General features: G+C 39.7%; 1 protein-coding gene across 1 annotated transcript in view; it reads right to left on the reverse strand.

Moving 5' to 3' along the window:
* The window catches only part of COL5A2 (collagen type V alpha 2 chain), a 202,959-nt gene that overhangs the window by 63,265 nt on the left and 126,967 nt on the right, over positions 1-12,727 (reverse strand). The window contains exons 9-12 of the mRNA XM_006115382.5: positions 11,074-11,118; positions 9,781-9,834; positions 8,172-8,225; positions 6,358-6,411 (exon numbers count right to left, since the gene is read on the reverse strand). Coding sequence (XP_006115444.2) covers positions 6,358-6,411; positions 8,172-8,225; positions 9,781-9,834; positions 11,074-11,118 — 207 coding nt within the window. The remainder of the gene's footprint in view (positions 1-6,357; positions 6,412-8,171; positions 8,226-9,780; positions 9,835-11,073; positions 11,119-12,727) is intronic.

Genomic DNA, 12,727 nt, shown 5'->3' on the forward strand with positions numbered 1-12,727 from the left:
GGTGAGGTAGAATGTCACTGTAATGTCTTACCAAAATGTAAAGGACTCCCAGTAAATATCATTAAAAGTTTCCCATTGACATTAGTGGGAAGGTTTGGCTCAAGCCCCAAATCAATAACAGAAGAAATAGAATAAAAATCAACAGTGGAACCAGGTATTTTTTTATGTAAGGAGAAGGGAAATAAATAAGTTAAGTGGGGGTTCAGAAGATGGCTATAATTTAAATTAAAATAAAATCAGTGACCGAACTTTAACCTGTCTTTTTCACACATTTCAAATCTCATTTCAAATCACAAAAAATGACTGATGCAGCCTAATTAGCAAGCTTTTTCTTAAATTAAACCACTGACAGCATATTGTGGTACTGTGTTGCCATACTGTACACATATGATTGAAACTTGGAATATCTTCTGCTCTTGGGCCTCAATTGAGAAAATTACTTAAGCCCATACCCAACTAATTATTCAGTCACACTAATCACATGCTGAAAATGTGGCATATGCTTTCAAGTACCTTGCTGAATGAGGCCTTGAACATTACATTGGGGCTGTAAACATTTCAAAGATTACATTTTCTGCATTTACAGGACCAAGGTGCTCGGTTTCCTCAAATAGGCAATTAAGGGTATAATTGCTGTCCCAAAGGCAAAGCTCCAGGCCTCTCACCCATAAATAGCTCTGCGTGCTCCAATGAGGCCTAAGAACATGTTTGGAAAAAGGGCATTTAATAAGGTAAACTGGCGTGCAGAAGAATTGAAAGGGTGAAATCTCTATACTCCTTACTTGGATGCAGTGTAAAAATCATCAGCATTAGAAAACTGGGATCTCCTTCAACACAAACTAGTTGGGATTAGATGGCATAGGGAAGCCCATTTCTGAATACCTGTGATTTCCACCCTCATGAATAAAATGACACTTCCATTGACTGGAATTCCTGTTTAACTGCTGACTACATTGTAGATCACAAATTGCTAAAATGAACTATTTAATGCAAGGAATAACGTTTTCTTTAGCAGCGCCATATCATGTCACAGAATTTGCAATGTCATGTAATGACATATACCACATCCAATCTAAGAAAACACCATCAACCCCAGTTCTCCCCTTTGTTTGAGTTGCACCCCAAAATAGTGGATAGCACCGGCTGCAGAGAGATGTTCGCAGATCCCTGAGCCCCAGCTACTTTCCTGCAGTGGAATTTGGAGCATCAAGGGAACATAGGGAATAACTTTTGCTGCTCACATAAGCTCTAAAACAGACCTTTCAGCCAGGATCAGATTCACTGATCACCTGCTGCACAACGCCCTCCTATATTCAACATGCCACCAGCATATACATCGCTTCCACTAAGCTTGAGATGGGAAGGGCATGTCACCAACTTGATTTCAGCCAAAGTTTCCCCTAAATAGTGGAAGTCTCCAGGGAGAGGGGCCCTCTGGCTGTTTTAAGGTCCCTTTGGGTATGCCTACACTACCCCGCTAGTTGGAACTAGCGGGGGTAATGTAGTCATCCGCAGTTGCAAATGAAGCCTGGGATTTGAATTTCCCGGGCTTCATTTGCATGAAGCCGGCCGGCACCATTTTTAAATGCCGGCTAGTTCGAACCCCGTGCCGCGCGGCTACACGCGTCACGGAGTAGCTAGTTGGGATTAGGCTTCCTAATCCGAACTAGCTGTACTCCTCGTTCCACAAGTACAGCTAGTTGGGATTAGAAGCCTAATCCGAACTAGCTGCTCCGTGCCACGTGTAGCCGCGCGGCACGGGGTTTGAACTAGCCGGCATTTAAAAATGGCACCAGCCGGCTTCATGCAAATGAAGCCCGGGAAATTCAAATCCCGGGCTTCATTTGCAACTGCGGATGACTACATTACCCCCGCTAGTTCGAACTAGCGGGGTAGTGTAGACATACCCTTTGTGAGCTTAGTGAACCAAATAAACCAGTTCAGTGAGGATCATATATCAGTCATACAACATATCACAAAGTCATCATATTAAAATAATTTTCCCCATCATTTATTTCATTAAGTATCTGATTTAAATACTAACAGTTATTTTATTAAAAAGTCAAAATATAGGAACTGTAAATAAGCTTGAGAACCTAAGAGAAGAGAATTCAAATGATAAAGAAAGTAATTTTCTGCACTGAATGTGTTTGACTGAACTAAGTGGAAGTACCATGACAGAACTTCACAGGAGAAGATGCTCTTAGCCCCCAGTACAAAGTTTTCACCTGTATTCACATTCCAATTACACAAGATAGATATTTTGCCATCCCATCAGTTTAACCCAGGAGAAAAAGGGAGTTTAGTTTAGCTAGCTGAAGGATAGTGTGTATCTCTGTAAGGGACAGAGAGGGGCACAGTGTGAGTCTGAAGTAATTACAGAGTCCATCAGGATTTAAGTAATCCCCGCTTCATTAAAATAAAAATGGATGGCGCGCTGTGCCAACGATCAGCTGATCCGGCACAGCACAGCAGTCTAGACACGGCGCAGTCGACAAAGGTCTAGACTGATGCACTGTGCCAGATCAGCTGATCGTTGGCACAGCGCAGTGGCCATTTTTATTTTAACAAAGTGGAGATTATTTAAATCCCCGCATCTTTAACTATGCCGAATAAACTATTTTACATGGAGCCATGTAGTCTAGATGTAGCCTCAGTGTGAGGACACTGATACATCTCCCTCAGCAGAGCAGAAGAGAGGGGAGATTACATAGGTTCATATCGAGTAGGACTGATCCTCTTTTACTGGAACCTGGCAAAAGTGAGGCTTCTTTCTATAGTTATACTCATTAGAAGGCATTCACATGCAAATAGGAAAACATCTTCATATACAGGTTGAACCTCTATGGTCTGGCACTCTCTGGTCCAGCAACATCTGTGGTCCAGTATGATTTTAGTTACATGGATGTCCACTTATCGTGGGTGTGGCCAAGTTTCTCATAGTCCCATAAGGTTTGTTTACAGCCACCAGTCCTGGCTCTCAGTGTTCTGTGCTGTTATTCAGCTCTAATTTACGCCTAAATGTCTTCTAAGAGTCCAATAGACAGTGGAAGTGTTGATAATGCTGCTAGACCATATTGATCTCCTGTGATTTGGCAAATTCTGTGGTTTGGCACCGGTCAGGTCCCAGGTATACCAGATTAGAGAGGTTCAACCTGGTCAGTACATCCCTCCCTTGTTTCTTCAAAGCACATACACACCTGCTGTACTGGTTTTATCACAAGCTGAGAGAGAGATATTCTCAGTCTACACCTGTATTTTCTATTGTACAAATGCTCACATTTTCTCAGGCTGAGTGCACATCTGACCTTTTTATTACAGGCTTTGAGAAATTATTTTCAAGAATTTTCAATCACTCTCAAATTATGGGAAAAATTAAAGGTTTCATTAAGCAGAACAACTTGATGGAAGCATAATATCAGTGCTTCTCAGTCTGCATTAGCATCTTTGGATATGTCCACACTGCAGCTGGCAGAGGCTCTCCTAGAGCAGGTAAACAAATTAATTCATTAAAAATACTACTGTGGACATCGTGCTTTGGGTTGTCAAGGCCACATGATCTGAGCTCAGGTGGCGAGCCTGAGTCTCTGCCAGCATCACAGTATCCACACTGCTCAAGCTGGACTAGTGCTGAAGGGCCAGTCAGCATTGCCCTAGCCTTCCTGGCCCCAGAAAGAGGGAAGCCAGGCAGCCAACCATGGGAGAGCCGGAAGCAGAAGAGAAATGGGAGCGGAGTTTGGGCAGGCCACACCTGGATGTTTGGGAAGGCTCAACTTACTTCTTTGAATGAACATGGAGTTTCCTGAACTGTACACTTTTATCTGCTGGGTAGTCCCAGATATCTAATAATAAAGTTTCAGCCTAATTAAATCCATATCAAGTGTCATCTGTCCTTCTTCTGGTATAGCCAGGCAATGACCAATTTGTTGACCATTGTGTTCCATGGGTCAGGGCTGTTTTAAGCTGCATTTACAAGTAGTATGAATTATGTATTTTAGAGTTAGGTTAAAGCACCTATAAATGTACAATAGCTGTTGCTCTCTATAAAATAATATGTTGATCCAATCTTCTCTCCTGTCTCCTATTTAATTTAAGAGCAATTTAACGTAAGAAGTGTCTTCTAAAGTCATGTGACTGTAGACCTACACATATATATAGATATGCATACATAAAGGTCTGGAAAGACTATGCTCCCTCAAAGTTATTCTTACATTCCAAACACATTGCCTCTTCTGTGGGGGGAGGGGAGGTTAGTAATGTTAGAAATATTTCATTTCATCCCTGCAAGTGGGGTCATGTTAAGGTCATGCACAGAACATGGGAATGCAAGAGAAAGTACTGATGAGCCTGAACTGTACAAGTTTGATTTGGATCTAGAGCCAGATATTCCTAAAGTATGTAAGCATTCTACTTTGTGCTTTTGGTTAGCATCATATTTATTAAATAAAGCATTGATGGATAGTCGCTTCTGCTTACAACATATATGTGCACTAATGACCAAAGGTTAATGTATTTGGTCCTTCAACTGGATTTAGTACTTTTAAAAGGGGGCAATAAAATATTGAAACCTGTAACAGATGTAATTATTAGTGCACATTAGAACCAGGGGAAGACTGAAGCTTCATTTTGCCCAAATATGTTCCAGAAATCCTATTAATGAACGTGGAATTTCTAGAAGAGACAGAGGAGATGCTTCATGCAGCACATATTACTGCTTTCTGGGGAGTGTGAATAGGTATGCCCCCTACACTGGCACTAAAGAGCTGAATTAAGCCTGGTGGGCCCACACAGCTAATGAGGCTGCAAAGAGGAGGGGCTTTAGGCTGGAGAGAAGTTCACCTATGAGGAACAGGTAGGGCTCTATAAAAAAAAAAGATGAGACATTTGAAGCAGGGGGGCAGCAGGGAGAGAGAACTGCAGTATTTGCAGGGCTGCAGAGACAAGTTGTCCTAAAGTCTTGGGAGGAGGGAGCGAAGGAAGTGGCAAACCCACCGGAGTGGGGACTGCCAGGAGGCATGGAAGTGGCTCAGGGAAAGGCAGCAAGGTGCAGGGAACAGACTTCACCTGATGTGTAGGGGGTCCCTGAGTATGGTGACCTGGAGTAAAGGATGGGCACACAAGCCCCTGCCAGCAACTGTGGGAGTAGCACTGAGATAGTGAAGCAGAAGAAGCTCGAGGCTTCTTGATACAAACTCTTGCCCAGATGGGGAAATCAGAATAGTGACCTGGCCATAGGGCTGAGTCACAAAGAGGACAACTGCCACTCCTGGGAGTGAGAGGCTACAGAGGAGAAACCACCAACTAGCACCTTCCGCAGTATTTAGGATCCCTTTGACTCACCAACCATGTCCCCTTGGAAACATAGGAACTGATCCTAAAAAGTAACACCTAGGGCACTGAAACATGAGAACTGAGCCTAAAAAATACCTTCTAGGGGCCTGAGTGCCAAACATTTTCAGTAACTTCAGTAACCTTCTGGAATTGCTCAGCACCATACAGGATTGTCTGGTGAGTAAGACACAGCTTTAGCTGAGCACCTTTTGTAATACTGGTATGAGTCCAGGGAAGGAATTCTATCTTTTTGCTTGTGCTGAGACAAAAGTGACAATAATTCTTTCATGAAATTTCATATTAAAGCTGTCACTTCATTTCAAGCAATTTTGTACTCGTGAAATCCAGCATCCTACAACAGTTTTCTGAAGTAAATTGTGCACATTGAAACTATGTGGAAATGTAAGTTTGTACATGCTTGTGATGGCAAATGAAATACTAAGTACTACATATGGGACTACGAATATAAAAGGCTCAAGACTGTTACCTAATCAAATAGGACAAACATAGACAATTAAGAGTCTTGGGGTGGGGAGGTTTCCTAACATTTTTTTTCCTTTTGTGTTCTGTTTAAACTGTTCATTGACAGTGACTGAAATATCCAAAATTTGAGAAACTTTTTGGGTAAAAAATGCCTTCCCTGGCAAATACATGGAGCACATACAACCATTCAAATAACCAAAAGAAATACCATGTGAGTAGGACAAACCATGCGACTTCCCCCTTATGACCAAACCTGTTTGTAACCTTAAATGTATTCTAACAAGAAGATAGTTTGGCCCCAATCTTAGATCTGGTCTCCCCTGTAGTCCTTTAGATGCCTTATGGGCCTGTAAAAGAACACTCAGAGACAATCCAAGATAATCATTGCTAAAATATAGCACTGTATTAGTTTATTAAAGGAAACTACAAGTGTATTGAAATAGTAAATGTCACTATATTGCACCACTTTACTAAAAACGAAAAATATATGTATTAATGACACAAAAAATATGTCTGTTAAATTATAGGTTATCATGGTCTTACTGGAGATCCTGGGAATCCTGTCTCGCCTGGTTGTCCTGATCTTCCGGACTCACCCTAAAAAACAAAAAAAGTGAAGATATAAATAATTAAAAAATAAATTACCATATTATCTCTGTCCAAACTTCATGTCCCCATTCAACAAATCACCTGCATCAATTTTTTCTCCAGCAACATAAATTAACTACACTCATGTTCTGTAATATATATTTAATTGTGCTGACTACAATAGTAAACTTGATTTCTACATCTATAACAAACAAAATTTGTATGAAATTTGACATAAAATTTGTATGAAAACTCTGGAGGATTGGGTTTAAAGAGTACTTCAGTGTCACTAGATGGCACTGCAGAATAGGTTTGCTCTAGATAAGTAAAAATGTAACCCTTTGTAATGATAATTTAACTTTGTTCATGACCTAAATTTTTTCTGCGGTAACGTTAACCTACAAGAAAAAAAGCAAGCAAATGGTCTGGTAGCACTTTATAGATTAACAAAACATGTCGATGGTATCATGAGCTTTCTTGGGCACAATCGACTTCTTCAGATACCATCGACATGTTTTGTTAGCTTTATAATTAATCCATGCAAATAAAGGGTTGCTTGGTTGGTAGCTCTGGCCAACTGTAAACAGTCCTCTTTAAAGTTCACTTACTCAATTCACATGAGATTTCCTTCACCTTCCAATTGCACAGAAAATACTTTCATTGAATTATGCTTAATTATTCAGACTTCTGCACAGGAACAATGTAAAACAGGATACCAATCTAAAACCCAAACCTTGTAGGTTAACGAGCTTCAGGAGGTAGCTGAATTAGTCTGCTACAGAAAAAACAGCAAGCAAATGGTCTTTGCTTTATAGTCTAACAAAACACGTCGATGGTTTCAGACTTAAAGTAGTAAAGAGGATTCAGGAAAAGGAAAATTCTGGACATAGGTGGGATGACATGACACATTATAAAGGAAACTAATGGACTTCTTGGAGTCTGAAAACTGAAGCAATATGGACTCTATTGGCTTGACTGGATTAAGAGCTGATCCTTTTAGAATATTCCTATTGCTGGAAATATTAGTACTGTATAATAAAGGAGTTTATTATATCTTCACAAAATAATGATGTATTTCCCTAACTGATTTTTACTTGTAGCTCTTTTCCACATGTTAAAATTCAATTTAAGGTGCAATAATCCTGCTTTTACAAGCACAGGATGCATGTGCACTATCAGAAAATTCTTCATCTAGTAGTATGAGGTTACAAATTGGTGGCAGAGGGATATGTTATTATAGTATAACTAATGGTTATGCCTTCCCTTGCAGATATGGTTAAATTTGAGGAACAAATCAAATAGCTTAAAAATAACAATACAGAATGTCATAGATCCTAATAAATAATATTGTGGGCCTGTTTTCTCCCTAATTGATCATAGTGCTCCAAAGTTTTTCCTTAGAAGAGCATTCAGGGGGTGGCTCATGTTCACTATTTCAGGGAAATTCTGGCTTTGATTTCAAACTATTGGGTAGCAGGGCAAGGAATATTAGGTAGATGCTCTATTTAGCCCAGGGGGAGGGGAAGTAAGAGCCTTATGAGACATACCACTGGTCCCACAAGATAAGAAAAGGATTATTGCCGACAAGACAGCAGTCTTGTCCTCTTCATCAGGAAGTTAGTAGCTAAGACAACAGAGGTGAACAGTGAGGTCACAGTGAAAAGGAAATGGACAGAAATCAGAATGCACATTTGCATTCACAAGCATCTATACATGATAAACCTACATGTTTTATTGAAAGTAAAACAAAGTACAAAACAAAATCATACATCTTCTCCGGGTTTGCCTGGAGGTCCTTCAGGGCCCCGAGCTCCAGCTGGACCCTAGTAAATAAATATATCATACATTAATTAATCCACAAAACAGTCTTTCAGAAAATAAATATATTTCATTCTCAAAGGTAATTTTATAACAACAACATACAGTTGTGAAGATTGTTTTAATTTTCAGCACCATCATAATTTTTAGCTTTTCTCAACCATTCTATTCCATAATGCCCTAGCAAAGACACATTAGACGTTGAACAAAATGTGGGATGAATTCTATGAGAGCAAAAGTGTATATTAATTATTCCAAAGACTTAGTCAGGATCATGAGCAGGAACCTTTAAGAGACATTACACACTACAGTCAAGTTAAACTAATAGCAATATCCACTCCCCTTGCAGGCACTGAGGGCTAGTGATTATAGCAGAGTTCTTGGAGCCTGAGTTCAAGTCCTGACATTGCCCATGACTTGCTGTGTGACATTGTGACCTCATTCTAACCTCTCTCTGTTTAAATCGTCCCACCAGCCATGTTGGGATACTAATGCTTACTCACCTTCAAGTATTTTGAGGTCAGTGGATGAAGGGCACTAATCATAAGATCATACAACCATCACAAGAGTCACACAACCATCGAGTTAGAAGGGTCTGCAAGGGTCGTCTAGCCTAACTCCTGGCCTACATATTGGATTTGTTGTACTTAAACCATCCAAGATTGATGGCTATCCAGCCTCTTTTTGAAAACCTCCACTGAATTGTTTTTATGGCAGCTTTTTAAGTATTTGAAGATCACTATCATGTCTCCCTTTAATTTCTTATTTTCAATACTCGACATACCTAGTTCCCTCAGCCTTTTCTCACATGGCTTGCATTCTATCCCTTTGATCATCTTTTCTTACACCTCTAGCTGAAGCCTAGACAGCACCAAGTAAAGCACTACTACTGCTTTCTGTGCCTGGGTTCATAGATGTGCTTTTTGTTTTGCAACAGCATTGGACTGTTGATTTCTAGTGAGGCTGTGATCCACCATAACTCCCAGCTCCTTTTCTACCATGCTGCTGACAAGCCAGTCCCCCCCCATTATGTATATGCGTGTTTGTTTTTTCTTCCCTAAGGACATCCCATTACATTTGTCTTTGTCGAATTTCATTTTGTGGTCTATAGCCCAGTTCTCCAATTTGTCAATATCCCATTGAATTTTAGCTCTATCCTTCAAAGAGTTTGCAGCCCCTCCTAGCTTTGTGTCATCTGCAAATCTGATCAGTATATTCTCTAGTCCTACATCCGGGTCATTAACAAAGATGTTAAAGAACACTGGACCCAGAATAGATTCCTCTGGAACCTTACTGGAGATCTCCCTCCAGTCTGAGATTGGAATGTTATTAAAATAGGACACTCTTTTCATGTGGACCATCATTGTCATTCAAAACAATTAAAACCTAATTAGGTGGCAAAAAAATATCACCACCAGTCCTGACTGTATCTCTTGTCACAAGGCCACTTCGGTGCATGCAGCATGAGAGGAGCCTATGGTATAGTGAGAATTTAGAAAAGTCTCTACTGCCACAGTTTACAATTTTACACTGGGAAGTTGCACATATATTTGACCTTACCATTGATCCTGGTTCCCCAGGTTCACCTGGCGGACCAGTGGGGCCAACACCTCCCTAAAATTAATCCAAAAAAAGATAAATATAGAGCAGATTAGAACCAAAGATGGTGGTCTGAAAAAACTGGTACATAGATACAGGCACTGATTAGCAACCCAGATCCAAATGATGACTATTCTTTATACTGTTTGGATCCACATTTGGGATCATGTTACTATAATGAAACGTTTTGGATCTTAGCACATCTTTAGCTCATCTAAAGTCAACTCAATGCTGATACTGAAGTCAGAAAAAGTTAATAGTCCACATTTTCTATTAACCAGCTAATTGAGCCCTTTGGATTTATATAACTGTCTTCTACAGCCTGCTACACCACTACCGCAATTATGCGGGCACCAAACTTCTAGGTTTTTCAGTAACAAAGGTAACTTTGAGGAATGCAGTGTTTTACTTTAAATAGATTTCTCCTTTGCACATCAAATATCAAGATAAACACTTCTCCACCACAGAACAACAACAAAGACCCACAAACCAGTGAGACGATGGGAGGAGTAATGTACTATTCAAAGTTCATAAGAGTGGCAGAATCTGGCCAATAAATGTGAAACAAAGCTCGTTCATTGATAACTGAAGTCAATTTAAAAAACAGGAAGTAAATTCTGACAAGCAGAAACTTCACATGCATCTAAGATCATGATTATCCAGATGCCTGTGGTGTAAGACTGAAAAATGATAATGAAATAAAATAAGTCATGTTATTGTTCTCTAGATACAGTGCTTGGTAGTGACTTGCATAAATTATATGGTGCTTTAATTGCACTGCTTAGACCTTGTAAAAATTAGGGATGGGCTAAGATGTTGAAGGCTACTTGTTCTATAAACATGTACACAATTTGGGAAAATTGTAAAATGCATTGCTGCTATTATGTGATCTCTGAAAAGCTATAACATTAGCAAGGATCATCACTGTAAGCATTGACAAAAAGACAATTAAAGACCTAATACACTCCAGGTGTAACTTCATCCAAGCTAATAGGATAGATTTTTGGATAGAAGATCACTTAATACTTTTTTAGGATGGAATTTCTGTGTGTGCACTAACTTTTTATGGCTTCAAATCAGGAAAGCTGTTAACTACATGTTTAAGTCCATCCCTAACAAAAAGGACCTACACTTCAGAAGCAGGATACTTTCTAGAAACAGGACCCGTATGAACACTTTAGACACCATGCACTCTGCCTAGTCTTACTTCTTTTGTATACATCTGTATTACATACCATAGAACAAATCACTTACTTGTTGTCCTTGTAGACCCTGAGGACCTCTTGGACCTATTGGACCCTATTAAAAACACAAGGGCTTTGTTAAACTACCTTAAAATAAATGAAATGAAATCCTTTCATAAGCAAAAGGGCATGTCTTACAGTGACCTTCAGGCTAACACTTCTATGGTCAAAGCCCTTGGAAGCATAAGCTGATACTCAGTTGGCACTGGGCTGTTAGGTGCAGAAGGGCATCAAAGAAGAAAGGAAAAGGAGTCGAAGAAGAATTAAAAAAAAGAGAGAGATGTAATTCAGAAGGGGCTGAAAACCTGGGATTCCTTTTTCTCTGTAGTGTCACTAAATAGACAGAAATTCTCCTCCTAGTTATGCCACAAGCTTGGAAAGTGTGGTAAAGCCTTAGGTCCCATGAAGCTTTGAGGCCTACATCACTCTACAACAAAAATGCAACAATCAGAGCTAAACTTTTTTAAGTACACTGTAGCCAAATTTCATGTTTAACTAATTCAGAGCCCAAACTCCTATCTCTGCCTCATTATTCAAATAAATAAAAAAATGGGACCAGTATTGTATTGTGTTTATCCTGCTACATGAAGGCTACGTCTAGACTGGCATGATTTTCCAGAAATGCTTTTAATCGAAAAGTTTTCCATTAAAAGCATTTTCGGAACAGAGCGTCTAGATTAGCATGGACGCTTTTCCGCAAAAGCACTTTTTGCGGAAAAGCGTCCGTGCCGATCTAGATGCGCTTTTCTGCAAAAGAGCCCCGATCGCCATTTTCGCGAATGGGGCTTTTTTGCGGAAAACAAATCTGAGCTGTCTACACTGGCCCTTTTGTGCAAAAGTGTTGCGCAAAAGGACTTTTGCCTGAACGGGAGCAGCATAGTATTTCTGCAAGAACACTGACAATCTTACATGAGATCGTCAGTGCTTTTGTGGAAATTCAAGCAGCTGTGTAGACAGCTGGCAAGTTTTTCCAGAAAAGCGGCTGATTTTCCGGAAAAACTGGCCAGTCTAGACACAGCCAAAATGTATGGGAGAGGATTTCAGTAGTGTTCTGAGTTTGTGAAACCTTGACAACTATTTTTATAGGATCAAGATTCACAATACATTTTTTTTCAGAATTTAATGAAAATTTATTCCATAAAAAAGAGAGAAACTTAAGAAAAGTAACTTGTTGAATTGAAACCTGAACTCTGAGAGCAATAACAATTTTGTTTGAAAGCAAACCTATTTCTAGGAATATTCGAGAATACAAGAGAATGCTACAGGAGAGAAGAACTTGCATTTTGACAGAGTCACAAAGAACTCTCATCCTACAAGTTTCGTCTTCTGTCTTAAACACAGAGAACCCCTGGTTTTCAAATAGGTTCCACATTACATTTACCAAGGAGTGGCAAAAAGAAGGAAACAGCAACAGAATAATAAATAATATTAATTTAACAACAAGAACAAACCAGGGCACCACTTCTGAGAATTGAATTTTAGGTTGAAAAGAAAAAAAAGGGGGGGGGAGATGCAAAAGTTCCAATATCCAATCAAAAGCCCAGTAAAGCCAGTGTTAAGGCTCCAATTAACTCCCTCTGATTTTAAATCAAACCATAGATGAAGCGGCACCTATAAATAAGAAAAAGAGGGGGTTTCAAATAGGATTTAAAATTTTGTAAAGG

The sequence above is a fragment of the Pelodiscus sinensis genome, chromosome 7 (genome assembly GCF_052426305.1).
Source record: "Pelodiscus sinensis isolate ZL-2025 chromosome 7, ASM5242630v1, whole genome shotgun sequence".
In the NCBI taxonomy this organism is placed as follows: domain Eukaryota; kingdom Metazoa; phylum Chordata; order Testudines; family Trionychidae; genus Pelodiscus; species Pelodiscus sinensis.